This window comes from Thermobia domestica, chromosome 1 (assembly GCF_964235325.1).
Source record: "Thermobia domestica chromosome 1, izTheDome1.hap1.1, whole genome shotgun sequence".
Classification (NCBI taxonomy): domain Eukaryota; kingdom Metazoa; phylum Arthropoda; class Insecta; order Zygentoma; family Lepismatidae; genus Thermobia; species Thermobia domestica.
The window spans coordinates 59,036,105-59,055,050 of NC_137454.1; the positions used below are offsets into that span (position 1 = coordinate 59,036,105).

General features: G+C 33.7%; 1 protein-coding gene across 1 annotated transcript in view; it reads right to left on the bottom strand.

Annotated features, from left to right (window-relative positions):
- The window catches only part of LOC145685084 (uncharacterized), a 78,448-nt gene continuing 59,502 nt past the window's right edge, over positions 1-18,946 (bottom strand). Inside the window, exons 3-7 of the mRNA XM_081757429.1 lie at positions 11,831-12,289; positions 9,902-10,111; positions 8,075-8,353; positions 3,677-3,880; positions 1-1,233 (exon numbers count right to left, since the gene is read on the bottom strand). Coding sequence (XP_081613555.1) covers positions 800-1,233; positions 3,677-3,880; positions 8,075-8,353; positions 9,902-10,111; positions 11,831-12,289 — 1,586 coding nt within the window. The 3' untranslated portion in view covers positions 1-799. The remainder of the gene's footprint in view (positions 1,234-3,676; positions 3,881-8,074; positions 8,354-9,901; positions 10,112-11,830; positions 12,290-18,946) is intronic.

Consider the following 18,946-nt stretch of genomic DNA (forward strand, 5'->3'; position numbering starts at 1 on the left):
TTTTGTATTTTTTTTTCTAATTTTGTAAGATCTAATGGTTAGTCTTAGATAATTGATACACAATAACTCTCTAAACATTTTCCCAGACAACTAAAATAACAGATTGACTGAATTCACATCAACTTTAGTACTCCATTTTTATCTAATAGAACAAAAGAATATTGTGCCATAACAACAAAGTTGGAGTCAAGTTGTGTATATTAACGCAGGTTAAGGTATACATGATTGAAAGAAGGAATTACTATTTTACTTAGATGTTAAAGACACTTCGAACGGTACATAAAGAAAAAAAAATATAATATAAAAGTTTGAATTGGCTGCAAAACTTATCTTTTGAACTTCAGCGACGATCCCAGAAACATCTCTGGAATCACGTAGCGTAATTTCACTGGAAATGATTGAAATGTGATTTTTTTTACAATATGTACAAATTGTACATTAATTTTGGAGACCATACATCGTCTTTATACGTAAGTTCAAAATTCAAGTTTAAGTTTTACTATAAATGTTATTTTTAAAAAAATAATGTTGAGCGTAATTATAGTGAAAGTAGATTTTGTCCTTAATGTAGGGCAATGTAATTTTTTTTTTTTTTCTATTCCAGTATTATCTATAGAGTTTCCAAACTTTACACGTGCTTGTCCTATTATGAAAAGAAATATCAAAATTCACGCATCTTCGACACCGCTTTTATAGTTCGTTTTACACTTTCAGATCTTATTGTCTTATTTGTAAGTCCGCAACTGAATGTCTTTTTAATAATCACAAATTTGTACTTATATAAGCTACATGCAAGTGCTTAGATAGCTTCCGTTGTTTCTTCGCTTACTGTTGTCGCAGATGATGATTGTTCTTCGGTACTCGCCGCGGGCACTTCGGACTCCGAGTCGACACTTGCTACCTCTTCACCAGTTGCCAATTCTTCTGCCGTGACTTCAGGCGATGATTCCGTACTATTTGTACTTTCACCGTCTTCACTAAGCAAGAGATCCGGATCACTACCTTCGCTCTCCACTATCTCGCTGGGAACTCTTTCAATGCTTTCTCCCGTTTCATCATATACATTATCCTGTGGAGTGGTGTTCTCTTCTGGAGCTGCTTCTGTCATCGAGTTCAGAGTATTTGTTAGGTTGTCTGGGACGAAGAGAATCTCGTCAACGAAGTGCAGAATACCCAAATTGTAAATAAAGTGATTACTTTTCAGCACTAGTGCATCATTAACTCGTATTTTGTCTGGAAAATAGAAAATACATAATTATGACTGGAAGTTAAATAATAATAATAATATATTTTTCATGCATCATAAATCATAAATTTGATATGAACACACATTAGGAACTTCAAATTATGTACCAGTTCGCGGTCAAGTGGATAAACACATCTGGTTCGTGTATGCATGATCCAGATTTCGACCCCGCTAGGACCTAAACTTTGAAATATATTCTGAGTAGTTGAAGAAGGACGTTAAAACTCAAAAGAAAAACAAATTAACTAATGTTCCTATTCTTAATCTTTTCAAGTCTTTGTGTTATTAAAAGCTACCACAATGGGACCCAACCGTAAGGCCTAATGCCTTGCGTTTCAGGACAACGTACTAATCGTTATATAGGCATTGTACAAAATAAAATACAAAAATAAGAATTGAGTCACTATTAGTTTCGTAGCTTTTTGAAGTATCAGTGTCTTCGAAGTGTTACGTCTTCCTAAGCAATTCGTTAGATAGGGGAAGCTACAGAGCAGGATGACATACTATTTCTCTATAAGTGCTTCGAAAGCATGATTATTAGTGCTTCGAAAACGATGATTATTTTATACTGTTCTTCAAATTTTCATAGTGTTTGTGTTTCTGTTATTCTAGGATTGTAAATATAATATTAAACTAGATCCTTCTCGATGTTAAGGGGATAGTGTTCCCGCTTTTGGTACAAGATATTTTGATTCAATTTCCAATAGCAGTCATGTGGGTAAATGTCTAGATCTGTCTCGTATAACTTTGAGGTTCAAAAGAGCAAAATTTATGCAAAATAGATCTGTCTTGTATAACTTAGAAGTTCAAAAAAGCAAAATTTCTACAAAATAACACAAAATTGTACCCTGTGTCTTCCTTTAAAAAAAAAATCTGCAAATTTTTCATTTAAAAAAACTTTCAAAAGAAGATTTAAATGCAAGAAATTCATATTATTAAGTTTATATATTATTATTATTATATTAAGTGTGCACGGAATAATGCAACATGGAATTTTAAAAAGTGAAATGTTTTGTCCAGGCATGCTGGGGAAGGTGTAAGAGAACACTGAAATAGTACAGTAATAGTACATTAAATATTAGATGCAGTAAATAATAGAGTAGATTTATAAGTCATGCTGAATTGAAGCGTTCACTTGCAAGTTGCACTCGAAATCAGACCTTTGTCTTTGCTCTGCCTTTCCCTTTGACAATATTTCCCGCTTGGTAATGAAATATTGGGGATTGGTAATGAAATTGCAATATTGTATGTAGCATTACTGTTCTTACAAGTTGTTCCCCCTCCTACCCATTTCGTCTCATTCTACCTTTGAATAACTAAATGCTACTTTTTTTAAGTTTATGCTACGAGGTTAAGAGAGAGCGTGATGATGATAATGAACGAAATAGCGGAATGAAAAAAGTCGAAAGAAAGGGAGAACTCCGAGGAAACCCACGTACACGGCGTCTGTCCACCACTAAACCTACTTGAAGCAAGCTCGGATCGAGCCCAGGATTCCACGCACCAGAGGTGAGCGCTCTACTACTTATCCATCATGGCCCCAAAATTTGACTCATGCAACTAATTTAAGAGTTTGAGTTCCATACCTAAAACTAAGACGATTGACAGCGTATAACAGTGTCTTTTTTTTATTATGATTATTTTATAGAAAACTGGAATATTATATATATTACTTCTGATATATTCATATTGAAATTAATTTCTTGAAAAAATTAGGTTATATATGAAAAGGAAATAATTTCCTTGACTCAAATGTTGATTGTTGATAGAAGACTAGTTTTCAGGTTTTATTGTTATTATTATTTAATCTTTCGCAATAGCTTTTCTTTGGTCTTCAAAAATGCATAGAAAAAAAGTTACTCTGTTATTCATAAATCCGTAAGTACACGAAAAATTTAAGCTTATCACAAACAAAAAGATGCTTGTGACATTTAAAAATACAAATCTAGCCACACAATCTTGGACTAGCAAAAAGGATTAATAAATTTAAAGGAAATCAATGTAATATCAGCAATAGGTATTCCCGAACATTCACATCCTACTCACAGCCGCAGATGTATTTCATTCATGATCTATACCAGCATTTGACATTAATGCAAACGAGTGACTCAATTAATCTCTAATAAAATGATCGAAGGTTCGATTCTATGCTGTCGTTTTATGCTACTTCAATATTATTTCCCCAATTTTTCATTATCATTCACTTATGCTTATCGTCAATTCCATTTAACCGTGAAAAGTTAAACTACAGCATAAGTTATATTTCTTTTATTATTAAAGCATATTGTTCATGAGAAGTATCATAGCAATCACTATTATTATTTGCGCTTAGTGAGATCCTGAGAAGTCAAAAAAAGGAATTTATGCACCCACCATAAAGGTATTTTAGTTAATACATATTTTATTTTTATATTTCATTTAGATACTCACCATCTTCTCGTCTAATGGTAATAGTTTTGTTTCCAAGTGTTTCTAACTGCGTTCCATGTACCAAGTCCTTGTCATAGTATCTTCCTTTGACGAAATGGTTTAATAAGATATCTAAAGATTTTCCGCTTTTTACAAGTTCTTTCAATGATTTGTCCAACGAAATACGTTCAAAAGCTTCATTCATAGGAACAAAAAAGGTGTAACCTGCAAGCAGAAAATATAAAATGTTATTTTTATATTTAGTGACACTATTTTTTCTTTTATTTATGTTTTAACACTTTCGATCCTAAAGCCCGAGTCAGACTCATTTTGTTTGTTTATTTCAAAACGCCGGAGCCCGAGTCCAATTCGTTTTCTTACGAATTGTAAGAAACTTATTATGGGTTATGTAATAATTTCCTGTGTAACTTATTATGGGTTCTGGTCGGTCGTCGGCCGTATGAAATACTTGCTGAGACTCAGTTCTTGAAGAAATACTATTCACCTGACATACAGCGAAGAGTAAACGAACTCTTGTTGCAGGTTGATTGTTGTGATCAACTTTCTGGCACAAGGTCCATCTAGAAAGTAATTTTCCCACGCGTCCCATAGCTAGGAAACCGTATGTGGCGCGCAGCGACTGCATTGACGTGAAAGAGTAACGTCCTAGCTTGCCGCATGCTCCAGCAGAACTTTCCTAGTGCTCTCAGAAGCGTCGTGGCAATGGTTGAAGATGGAAGTGGTTTCCTATTCCAGCTCTCGCCGCGTGTGAAGTGCGAGCAGTTGTAAAGTTTTTGAATGCACAGGGCATAGCGCCGATTCAAAACCATCGTCAGTTGTGCCAGGTCTGTAGACCCAACGTCATGAGCAAGCAGATGGTGTGTTTCTGGTGTAGACAATTTGCAGCAGGACACTAAAATGTGTATGATGAAGAGCGCAGTGGGAGGTCAATTGTTCGGGAAAGCATCATGCAGAATCGTCGCTTCTCAATGACTGAACTCAGCGGTCAGTTCCCGCAGATTTCCCGCTCCTTATTACACATCATTGTCACTGCTCGCATTTCACACGCAGTGATAGTATTATTTTTCTATTGTAAATTTTTTTTCGTTTGTTCAAAAAGTACATATTTCAAACAGCAGTGTAGCGAACTACTACTTCTTACATCACCAAATTTATATTCATAATAAAATCTAAAGTCCAAAATCTTGTTTGCAAGGGTTTTAGTGCGTTCATTATTATTCAGCAATGTGTAATATTTTTTTCAAAAATGCCTAAAAACCCTAGGACACTGGAATAAACAAGGTCAGATCAGCCCAGGATCGAAAATGTTAATACATTGTTAAATACAGAAGAAAGAAGTGAAGCGAGTAAATGATAGTTTACAATATATTTTCAATAGAATTCTAATCAAGGTGATGGGATACGTGTAAAAACAGTACCAACGTGGCTTTTACATCAGTAATGCTGATAATGAACTATGATTTAAACCAGTTGTTCCCAACTGGTGTGTCGCGATATATTGGTATGTCATGTAGTTTCATAGGGTATGCCATGAAATCTTAAAATTTAAAAATCCTGAAACATTTAATAACTAATTCAAATCACATTTGAAACAGACTACTAGTCAGTGCCTCTAGCGGCAGCAACAATGGTCAACAATATATAAAATTACTACTTTATTGTCTTACATAACTATAATTTGTATTATTATTGATAAAAAAAATCAGTATGTGTGTGTGTGTCGCTCAGTAAAGTGGGGACTCAGTAAAGTGTGTCGTTACCCAGAAGAGGCTGGAACTACTAGTTTAAAGAACCTTGTAAGTTAAAATGGAATATAAATGTACTAGAATATCAGAACTTAAAGAGCTACTATTTACAAGATATATGCTGTAACGTTAATTGAAGTTACGGACGATTGTTGAAGGGATCTGAAACTTAAGAACAAGAAATATTTAGTAATAGATATTTGAAGTCAAGATTCACACAAGATAGGGGATAAATTCTTTCATTTGGATAATTTTTCATATGTAAAAGCTTATAAAGATGTTTCACATTGTTGTTGTAAAACGTATGGATGGTGCCTCTAATTAAATACAGAATTATCCTTGAATTTATCTTTCGTATATTTCTGCAGAAGACATTTATATACCTTATATACCTAATATACAATGTATATCTTATATATGCCTTTGTACATCTTTAAAAAAATATATCGAACCTACCCGAGATTTGTTTTTATTTTTGTGAAGGAATAAGGGGGAAAAGAGAAACTTAAAGGAAAACCTATATGAATTCGCGTGGGATGAATTCAAGCAGGTTTTCCGTTTAATTTTGGTTTGATTTCTTTTTATTCCTTATACCTTTAGATACCCGAAGGTGAATCCTGTATTTTTCTTTGTTTCTTCCAGAAATACTAGTGGTAATTGGGGAGTTATTCTATATTTTTTGTTTCACACTGTTTATTTTGATGTAAGGAGTTTACTTTAAGGAAAAAATATGGAATATCATCAGCAATAGAAAAGGTAAGTGTAGTAAATGTGTTGCGAAAAATTTAAATTTATTGCACAGTCGCCAGCAAATGTAGATATCCACGAAGTTACCCCTCATCTCATAAACTTTCATAGAGGACAACTAGAACATATTTCTATAATTTAAGTGGGCATGGTTTTCGTGAAGTTAACCCTTAAAATATCAAGGGTAGTCAACTTCTTTTCTTTTCTTTCCTTTTCTTTTTAAGTTTCCAGAAATCTTCAGATATTTTATATTGTTCGTTCCAATGTAGTGTTCACTTTGATTATTTTTCTATTATAATATCATCAACTATATTTTTTTTTAACATAGGATGCAGTATGATTTGATCCCCTTTGGTAACGGATATAACCCATCTTTGTTTTTGACAAAATTTCTTCTATTTTTTCTTGTGTATCAAAACAACCACATTTTTTTCTAAAAAAAAAATGCATTTTTCTTTTATACAATCACAAAAGTTTACACATACATTTTGTAGTGTTAGTTATATTATTGGTTTCCTACTATCTTGAATGATGTATTATAGTAGTGGGAATTTCACAGCTTTTGAACTCGGATGTGTTCACAATTTGGCTAAACTTTTGAGTAGTGGACTGTGTTAGCGTCTCGTGCTTATGTGGTAGTATATCTGCAATGTCCAGAAATAGTAGCAAAGAAGTGCAGAATATCCTCTTGGAAAGCGATATTGATGATACGAGTAACGTTGAGAAAGATGTCAAAACTATTTCATATCAGCAAATCGAAGATGTTAATTAAGATGATGATAGTCTCATAAATATTAAATCCAGTAATGAATTTCATTGTAATAGTGAACGTAAATGTGTACCTACACCGCCGTGACAACACTAAGATCACTTTATAACATTACACATGTCCCTGTTTTAATAATATAAGCTTTGTCACATATGTAATTATTTACGATAAATTTAAAGTAGAACTATTTCAAAGGTTTCTGTTACTTTAGTCAGGCCAATAAATATAGAATAAAAATACTTGAAAACAGCGTGAGCAAACTTTATTCTCTCCCCATGGTAATTCACGTAGCAGATACGGGTCTAGTAATTCTAGGGGTAAAGCAAACCGCCTTACGCAAAAAAATGTTAAAAAAAAAAAAAAAACTACTTTTGGCGACGACTGCGCTTGTGTGACAGAAACACTGTTCATTATACTTTTAGATATATCAAGTATCATTTACATAATACATCTAGAAACTATACACGGATTAGGCTACTTTCTACTTTAAAAATTTGTCTTTAACTATTCCTAAAGCAAATGTGCCTTGTAAATATTTGGTACAAGTAATTATATGATATTAACTTTCTAAGTAAAGTTTACTGGAACGCGTCAACAGTTGCCGATCTACCTTAGTGCATATTATTTTATTACTATATAATTATCATTATATAGTATGATTAATACGGAAACATTGCATCATATCCAGGATACGCACATGTTTGGATATGATTGCAAAAATGTTACTTCGAAAAAATGAAATGAAATGAAATCTTTAAGTTTTACGTCCCACGGTTATGCCGGTTAGGCTAAAGGAGACAGTGATAATGAGAGATGATTGAAATGGTGGAATGAAGAAAGTGGGAGGAAACGGGAGAACCCCGAGAAAACCCACGAGCACGGTGTTTGTCCACCACAAGGTCCACACGGCGCGAGCTGGGATCGAACCAGGGACCCCAAGCACCGGAGGTGAACGCTCTACCACTGAGCCACCGCGCCCCCATGTTACTTCGAAAACTGTTATCGAAGAGGAACTAAGCTGATTGTTGTCATCAAATAGATGAGTTGTTGTCATTATAATCAATAGTCTTCCCTATTTGTTTAACTGTCAGAATCACATCTGTTTTGATATCAGTATCTTAAAATTCTATTACATACCTCCCCAATTAATGTATGGAGCTAAATCCGTTGCATTCATGAGATGAGCAATATATGAGAATTCTGGTTTTCCTTCTAAGTCCCAGTAGGTATGGGATAAGAATTGCGACTGGAACCATGGGTATGATAACAAAGGCGCTGTTTCTTTATCCTTGTGTAATTGATTCAGGCGATGCACAATCTTGTGTGTTACGAACAACACTTGGTTGACGAACATAATGTTTCCATGCACTACAGATGTGTCACCTTTGATTATGGAAACTCCATTAATAGTCAATGCTGCAAGAGAATTCATACAATTAAGTAATGTAATTTAAAAAGTGGTAATATCTACGAGGAATAGTTGATAATATATTGTTTAGTTATTAGTAGCAAAAGTTAGAAATTGGTTCAAGATGTTAACACTTTCAAATGATATTGATATGACAGCAGTAACTATCAAGAATATTTAATACTCAGAAAACTCAGATAGTTGATATTGGCATCATCGGTTTTATTTAAATTTTACGTCTTATTTTTTACTTTAGTTATTTCAATGTTTCGTCAATTATTTAATGCTAGATTACGTAACATGATCAAAATGAGTAAAAATATTAAAATTAAAATATATATATATATATAGAGGAAAGTAAATCAAGTATATCTACTCACATATGTCTTCTTATTTTCTAGACATTTATCTGCTGTTTTTACCGAATTAATCCTGCACAGAAATGTATGTTCAACTATATAAATATTATACTATATAACAAACAGATTTTGTACATACATACATATATTCGTATATACAAGGTGTCTCAAAAGTCCCCTGACATAGGTTAACTCTGTTATTAGAGTTACAAGAAATTGTAAAAGGAGAAATTGTCTCCAAATATGATGTTTTCAATCTAAAGTGAAGGAATTTTTTTAAACCGGAGGAGTCGTTTGGTTTGTACACTCTTTATGCGCCCAATGTTAAATGAAAATGCAACTTCTCATTTACCGGACCCACAGCATAAGTGAATGAAGTTACTGTTTGAAATGGGGGCTGGCCATCGACACATTAGCATAAAAGACAATTACTTCATTCACTTATGTTGTGGGTCCAGGTAAATGGCAACGTTGCATTTTCATTTAATATTGGATACATAAAGAGTGTACAGCCCAAATGGCTCGTCCGATTTACTAAATTCGTTCACTTTAGATTGAAAACATCATATCTGGAAGCGGTTTCTCCTCTTACATTTTGTTGTACCTCTGATAATAACACCTATGTCAGAGGATTTTTGAGACACCCTGTGTAACAGGCTGATATAGTGAAATCAAAACTATCTGATATCAACTTAATTTTGCGCTATTAAGTTCAGGAACTGCGTGAGCTTTATAAGGTGCTGTATTACAGCAGCTGATTACCACGCGCTTATCTGTACGAAACACTTCCACAATGGCCATACAACAGACGACAAACCTTCCTTCCTACGGGAAAGATAACCATAAAGGTCCCTAATCTCGCACCATATGACTTCTATTTATCAAGATTTTCCTTTTCTTCACTTTCTGATGAATTATATGACATGAAACAACCCATCACAAGAGCTGTGGTAAGCGTAGATGTAAGTAAGTTACACCAGCTTGAGGACAAATTAGACTTTGGTCTTGACGTATGTCATGTGACAGAGAAAAAAAACTGAATGTTTATAATTTCTCAAAACTAAATTTGAAGATTTATTTTGTAATGCAGTGTAAAGTGATCCCTGATAACATAAATAGTTTTTGATTGTAAGAAGTTCAACCTGTCTATTAAATAATAACCTATGTTCTTACACACAAATAAAACATTTTACTTACGTTTCAATCCAAAAATAACTTCCCTGCCACCAACTGTCTTTGCTCGTTGACCATTTTTAATTGCGTCTTGTTTGATGTTTCCACGCACGAAATGATTGATTACTACGCTGTTTGCAAACTCCTCAACATCAAAAGGATAGAAACCCCAATCTATTGGATGCCACCTTTGAAATGCGTCGTCAGTGGGCACGAAGACGGTATACTCTTCACCTAAAAGATCAGAGTAAAGCAGAATAATTTTTGCTTTATATTACAGCACAATTAAATATATACTTTATGCAAATCTAGCAAGTTAAGAAAAATAGATTTCAAAAGATAATTTATTACATCCAATAGGACAATAAAGTTTTGATAAAAAATATCGAAAAACGTGTTCTTAAATTATACAGAAAGTTGCTGACTATGCGAGAAAATGAATGTTTAAAGCAACCTAACTCGAAGGCAATGCGAAATGGAAAATGATGTTCGAAAAATTATATCCACACTATCTTATGTTTATGCCTCTGAGCTATGCGAAAACTGAACAACAAATTTTAGAAACGAAAGCTGCATCACTCTTCAAAAATCTTTCAGATACTCTGCCTTACCTTTTAATATTTGTTGAGCGTAAAGCATGACTATACCAGACTGATAATTAGATACCAAGTTGTTCATAATTTTTCAGGCATCTTTATCTAGGTTCCATAGTTGTCAAGCTAGGATGCCTTAAACATTTACGAGTATTTTCCCACACTTTGTTTAGCTTAGAGTTCTAAAAGGACGGATTTTTAGAATCCTTGTTATTAGAATCTTTTATTCAATTGGTACAATAAATTTCCTTCAGAGTTTACCCTTATAATTTGGAACTATTCGTATGTGTCTCAAATGGACATTCTGAACTGCATTAATGTCAAAATGTGCAATTTTGAGATTTTCGATTTGCAATGGCTTAGAAGTTTGCTATAATGAAATTTAAAAATGTGTGCAGTGAACGTATCCTATTAGTCATTAGTATTATATGTAACTCTATCTACTCTTATGACAAGTAATTACGTAAATTTAATTAAGTTAGTGAGAAGGGAGTCTTAATTCATGAAGATGTAAGACGATGTTAACACTTTAAAAGTCTAATCTGATACCTTTTGAAGAAGATCGCTGATCAGTGATTGAGATTATTGGATGAAAGAATCTGTATGAACACGTCAAAATGGTATGTGGTAAGTAGTATGTAATACACTAGTCAAAGTAGTTTGTAATACACTATATCTTAAACATAAATTTATTTATAGAATGAATACCACATTTTTGGACATTTTGTAGATTGCCGAGAGGATGGCACATTAAATGTTTAGGGTAATGTATTATACTGTATGGACTAGAATCGTTAACGTTACCAAAAAGCTATGACAAATGCTTAGAGGCCTTCGGAATGTAGATGTGGAGAAGAATTGAGACTGGGCTGGGAGGACTGACGATAATGAAGAGATGTTGAAAATAACAGGGTAGAAAACATATTTAAGGATAAGTAAAAAAGAAAACCAAATAGGGCATTGTTTGAGAAGGAACTGTATTCTGAGGGACAAAGTAGAAGGTAGGGTGGAAGAAAACAAGAGAAGGGAAGAAAGAAAGCATCCTTAATGTACGGTACAAAAAAAAAAAAAAAAAAAAAAAACTTATGTCAAAACGAAGTTAACTCAGGACCATGGTACATGAAAACTTTTCAATTAGCGATAAGTCACCTCGAGTTAAAACAGAATATACATGATGAATTATAATGATGGAGATAGACAGTGGGGCTTGCTATTTATTAGTTCAAGGTAGTTCTGAATTGCCTCTAAATTAGATGTACCCCTTGACTTCTGCCCTAGTGGCATCTAGCTACATATGTAGTCTGGAATCAGCAAGAAAACTCAGACAAGACAATAAAGTAAAGTAATAAACTTAACCTACCTTCTTTTAAATATTCCGACACATTGGATTTAGATAGATATCTGTTAAAGTTATTGACACCGCTACGCAGCAAATTAAGAACATCGCGCACATTTTCTAAGAAGGTGGAATTTTCATTATGTCCCAGAACACCTGACTCGTTGGTTTCGTTATGAGGAATATGCGCTAATGGTAGTACAGGATCTGCTCCGGTAATGATAGTAAGATTTTCTACATCGTCTGATAAGTGGAGGTCTTCATCTTCGCTGTCCTCCTCGTTCTCAGCTACTGAAAGTTCTGCAGGTGCATTCTGAAGTCGCGAACTCTCTTCTGGTAGTGAGAGTATCAGCGGAGGTGCGGGTGCGGGTGACTCTTCCAAGACGTCAGGGAATAAGTAGTTGTCTAACACAGCAAGAACACCATGTTCTGTGACATTCACTCCAGGCGTGAGAACCTTGGCCTCATTAGCAAAAATGGTATCTGAAAAGTTAAAATGAAAAGAAAATATTTTTTATTTATTGCGAGAAACAATCAGACTCATCTTTAGAACTATACTATATTCTAACCTCTGGGTAAATTCTAGAGCTGCCCTCTTAGATTAAAGCTAACAAGAATAGCAATTCTGAGTTTCTTTCTTCTTAGGCTGGATCTGGTTTCTTTCTAACGCTATAAACTTTCAGGGCAATTTAACTTTATAATATAGAACTTGTATAACTAGGCAGAAATTGAAGTGATACAGTAAATAATCATATCACTCCGGCTTTGATTTCTTAGGTTGAAAACACTCTGTCAATGAAAAATGTAAGATTCAAGGACTCACACACTACCACTGTTATATTTTGATCATTGTTAAAACATGAACGAAATTCTAGACGACATACCGTCTCTACTATTTTCTCGCAATAGATTCGCCTTGGTTTTAATTTTAGAAACTATAATAATAATAATAATAATAATAATAATAATCAGGGTTGGCAAAAACCATGGTTTTTATTTAAAAAAACCAAAAAAACCGGTTTTTATGGTTTAAACCAGGTTTTTTTTTTGGTTTAAACCAGGTTTATTTGGTTTAAATAATTTGCTCTTTGTATTCATATCATATATGGACAGAAATAAGTTTGTTTCGCCTTGATGTTATTATGTAACAGCCGGGTTATGCTGGAAGGGGTCACATAAAAACTGCTTCTCGAGTTACATCCGAGAGAAATTGTCCTCCATTTGAACTCGGAACCAGGACTAATTGGCCACAAATGCGATACGTCTGCCGACTCACTCACGAAGAAATCCTGATAAAAATACGTTGTACTGACCTTACATGCTTCTTAATATAACTGTCAAGAGTTATTTCAGGACAAAAAGATGAACAGTTGCACAAGTGAAACCATTATACAGAATTACATATGGACAATTTCAAAGTACTACAGAAGAACTAATTTAGTTCAAGTTAGTTAACAACGACTTTTATTGGTCCAAATTAAAGAAATACAACGACTTAATTTGCATATCAGTTAGAAAAGTGACTAAAGATACGAATTATTTGAGTCCACTTTGGCTCAGACTCATTTATACATAAATAGATACCAAAGATACTTCTCATTTCACTAAATGCCTCTCGTGGGGTCTGTACGACCCCCCACACACACACACACAAAGTACGATGTATTTTATCAATAGTAAACATTGAAACAAAACAATATTTAGAATTTTTCTTTGATTGCAATTACACAACAATAATAATAGCTACAAAAAATCACAAAACGAACATTTATAAACTTATATAAAAAAGTTGCTTTTGTAGTATAATCTTTTTGAGTAATGAATGGGGAATTTAGGTCTGAATATAATACGAATAATGTACGGGAGTGAAAACTGATAACTCACAAATGTGTGTTCATCAAGATTTTACAAACACTTACACTTTTACGAACATTTTTCGTTTTTTGGTTTAAACCAGTTGGTTTTTTTGAAAAAACCAGCTGGTTGAAACCTTGGTTTGAACCATGGTTTAAACCAGCCAACCCTGATAATAATAATAATAATAATAATAATAATAATAATAATAATAATAATAATAATAATAATAATAATAATAATAATAATAATAATAATAATAACTGTCTTTAGTGTTCGAAGTGGTGAAACATAAAGAAACACTTTCAGTAAAATAGCTGCACAAACCATGATTGTGCTTCCCTACGATAATTTTTTAACCATTTTTCCCTCACTCAATTTAAACATTAAGCGTATTAAAATGATCTTATTTCACTATAAGTGTGAGTAAATTTAGTTTCTTCAATATTTCAGCTCGAAATTTGATGATGAATCTTCTAGGGAAAAAGTAGGCAATAAAGATTTTGAAACTCCACTGAAATAAATGTTGAAATTCAGACGAAACACTGTTCGATGAAATTGGTGATTTGACATTCACTTAAATATTGTAAACGAATTACGTGTATTGTGGTCAAGTGTTGTATAAATTAAGTTTTAGACCTACGTATAAGCTGTAATTTGCCTGTCTTTGGATAAAATGAAGTGCCAATTCAAATTTTTGAGGATTTTGGATGGTGATAATTGTGTATTGTTGGTTGTTTATTATGTATTGTATTTCACAATATCATCTTCCAGTAAGTTTTTCTTATATCCGCGCTCTTTTGGCCTAAATATCTGTACGATTAATAATCTGATAACAAACCATTCTGAAAATGTTTGATATACCTACGTTTTGTTTTTCTTTTTACTTTTACACACTGGTCTTTCTTATCGAAGAATACGCCGAGACAGTATGGATGTGCAAGGCAGTCCTACAGTGACGTGGCGTGACACTTTGACGATTGTTACCGGTTGCTGATACTACAAGTAACTCTTGTTTCTCAATAACAGAAAATCTAGTACTCACTTTTTCTTTCAGAGTATCAACCATTTCAAACTATAGGCATTGGCAAAGTGGTCAAATCCCACTTCATTTACTCTTGACCTTTTTGAACAATGTGACTCTTCAGGTTCTTTCATTTTTTTTTACTAAATATTATTGAAACTGTCTCTCAATGATCTTAGGTATTATTCAAACTCATTTGTTTTCTTTCTGCAGTAACCTACACCATGAACTTTCTTTTATAAGATATTGAACAAGATTTCTTATCTTGATGCTATAACAGAAAACAGTTAAAGTAAAAAGTAAAAAATTGAATCAAAACTTTGAAATGTTTGATAGAATTTTGCTACACAAACTCTGGTTTGAGAATCCTTTTCGTCGGTTTTATCCGTCATGGATTTAGACTCCTAACAGTTCATCTTTAAAGACATACAGCACATCATTTACCCTACTTCTATAGTTACATACCTTGTGTTTGAGACTGTTGGGATACTTTTGTTGACTAAATAATCCAGAGCATTTGTTCTTTTTGAAGACTTCCAGGAAGAAGAAGCAAGTCCCAACACAATTAAAAAAAAAAAAAAAAACTTATACCCTTTTTCAGTAGAGTAACTTGAAGCTTCAGTGCCCCCGCAACCTAGTTATGCGCCCCTAGTTTCGATATATTTTGCGACCCTGGAGCTCGTGCGCCCCCTCCGCCACAAGGGTTGCGGGGGTGCTATTTACGCCTGTGCCCTTTTGTATAATCAACGAACTTTTCTAAAGCTAAATTAAGTCTATGGGCATAAGAATGAAAATATAATTAACAAGAGGTTGCAGTTCCCTGCCTCACCAACCATAACTGGAGTTTCATCGTATGTTTGAGCAACAAGTTTTCCGTATTGAAAATTAGTCAGACAGTCAAACTGCGGCACGATGAAGACGATTGCACAGTTCTTTTTCAACACATCAAACTGCATCAAAGTGCAAATTCAACTAGTAGGCTAGCGGCTACAGTTGGAAATTTGTTGCATCGAAAGTTTTCTATACTAAATTAAAAACAAAAAAAAAAAAAAATAAATAAATAAAATAAAATAAAAAAAATAAATTCAACTTAATTAGCATAAATCCTAAATAATAATAATTACTCGAATTGGAAGGAGCGCGGGCAACATCTCTGCTTCGCTTTATTATTACTATTCCCCCTTGCTCTTGAAACAGTTCCCATATAGCACAATGTGTTTCATCCATAGGCATTTCTATATATTTAATGACACTTCAGGGACTGACAATATCTTTGCTCCTTCAGGCATGAGATAACCATCTAAATTTATATATATCGTTTAAACAGAAATAAAATCTCATTAAAAAAAAAATAATGCCCATAAGCTCAAATTAACATTCAATGAGAAACTTTATTTTGAACCAAAGTAAACCTATATTAAATTTTTGTTAGAATATCCTATGGAATATATTCTTCTTGTTCACTGTTGCTGTATTATTCAAATTTAAACATAACGTATTAACATACAAAAGTCGTGTAATAATGATAGATTAACATATAAATAATGCACTGGAACACCAGTCTCACAGTAGCACGTGTTAAATGCTATTAGTATGAAAAATCTGCTACTTATATTTGTCCGAAATCGTATGCTGTTAAGACAGTGAAATAACCTTATGAATACTGAAATTACAGCCAAGTTTCTATCCTTAGAATGGGGAAGCAAACGAAACAGTATAGTAGAGTTACCGCCCGCTCGATCCTCTACAGCGAGAGGAGAACGAATAGACTCCTAAGCGGGCGGTGAGTAGAATATACATGTTGATGATATTCTAGATTCTCCTTGTTTTGACAGGGAACGTTCCTATTTTTTCCTGTTCCACGCAGCCGAACGGTAACATAAGGGCTATTCCGAAAGTCCAAACACGAGCTTCTGGCTGGCACGCTAAAAGGTGCTTCTGGAGTGAACGAACGCTATCGGGGTTCGCGTTACCTCTGAAATCTGCGGTATCAACAACAGTATGCTCCTATTTGGTGTTGGCATGTTGCATTCGTTCACAATGTAAATGAAGCATAGGCAATCCAAACTAAAAAAAAAAAAAAAAAAAAAAAAAAAAAAGAAAAAAAAAGAAAAATGTAAACATCTTCCCATGTCGATAATGAAATTTGAAGACATATGAAAACAACGAAAAACTGTAATATTTTTACCGTTACCGCCGGTAACAGCGGTAATATGCACTACACGTCCCTGCAGTCCTATGAATTTCTGTATCGAATTGGTTATTTATTCTGTGGACACAAAAATGGTTCTATTATTAACTTTCCTAAGGTCATACCAATCATAAAAGCTACTATACCGATGTATCCCCTTCATCAGAATGTACAGTGGTGTCATTAAGGCTTGTTAAAAGTGTCTCTTCACCTCTAGATTCAGTACTTGCGAAAAAATAATAATAATAATAATAATAATAATAATAATAATAATTCTCTAGTACTATTTTTGAAACTCAATATACAAAAATATCAATATAAAGAAGGTACCTGGCTTAATGCTAGTCAACTTGCTAATGCGGATCATATGATAGAAACGGTTGTTAAATGATTTGAATGACACAAAAGTGAATACAGGAAACAATTTGTAAATGATATAATGAGCTTTATATCGGAGTAACAAAACGCAATTTAAAATAACCTGGAACAATGAACACATTAGGGAATAATAACACGGCCACACATACACACACAAAATGAAAGTTCTATGCCCTGGAGAATACGCGACAAAACGTACTAGCGACAAAACGTACCACCGACAAAACGTACCACTTACCCTGAGGGATGCTTGGGAAGGATTTTCTAAAAACACTTTAAATAATGACAAGCGACAAAACGTACCACTTGCCTGGAGGGCTACTTGCGAAGAGTCTTCCAATCAGCCATCAAATAATGACAGGCGACAAAACGTACCACTTGATAGGACAGCATATAAGTATATATATATTGGCCAAAATAAGGTTAAAAGTTGAACAGATTGGTGGTGAGAAAAGTACCGATGCAAGACCAAGACTACGACTAAGGCTAAGACTAAGACCATACCTGCAAGATTCTCGCCAGACCAAGACCAGCAAGAATCTTGCATATGCAATATTTGAATATTTGCTGATTTCCATCACACTTTATCCAGGCTTTGGACCAGGGACGGATAGGTATTATTAGAGGGGCGCGGGCGCCTTCTCCCACAAGGCATCTCAATGTCACAAATCAAGTTGCACAGTTTTCTTTCTACAGTAAGTCAATAGTATTAACAATTGACAATTAAAACCTGATATTCTTTCATCAGTATATTACTCTGAATTGTTCAAAATATTATATGAAGTTCAAGGAGAACGTATACTATATTACAAAATTAGCAGATGTTTTAGTGTACTAGTTTTTGATGCTACTGTATCTATCACTTTTGCATTCGAAATATTTTTTAATAAATCTTTTTCAATAGACATCAACATAAATGTTTTCAAATGTTTCTGAGACATGGTACTCGTTATTAGCCTATTTTTAATGTATTTCAGTTTATTTCAGTTTTGAAAAATTTCTTTCACATGTTACCTGAGTTACGGGCAAAGTCAATAAAAATTTGTATGCTGGAAACCTGGATAAATATTACTGGAAAATTTACAATTCTGCAAAATTAAAAAACAGCACATTGGACAATTTTGCAACACGTTTTGCATTCGCTTTCCTTGTAAAGAAATGTATTTTCTCCTAATTCTGAATCACTTGCACCATCAGCACAGTCATTTTTTCTCGGTTGTGCTCGTCATCAAGACTGACTTTCAAGAATATCCACGTCCTTCAAAAGTCCAAGAGAATACCTTTATAGTATCCTTGGAAACTTCTTTACTGAAGTTTTTCAGAAAATATGTAAGTTTATCGAAAGGCACGTCTGGAAGTTCTGTTATTTGGTTGAAGTGTCTAGGGTCCAAATAATCCATAAAGTACATTGCTTCTTGAATCTTGAAGAAATACTCGAAACTACCATGTCCAATATTGTGTTGAATGCGTCGATGCAGTACCTGGTCATTGGATAGAAGCAGCTTCATCTTCATATTCACAGGAAAATCTTTGTCCATCTCTGAAGGCGAATTGTCGACAGGTCAATAGAAAAAAAATGTCACGTTCTAAGTCTTCAAATTTGTTATTGGCCCATTCTGCAAAGCTTAATGAGTTCTTAACGGATTCAAAATCATCTCTCTACTCTTTCACTTGGAACAGAGTAGTCTGCACC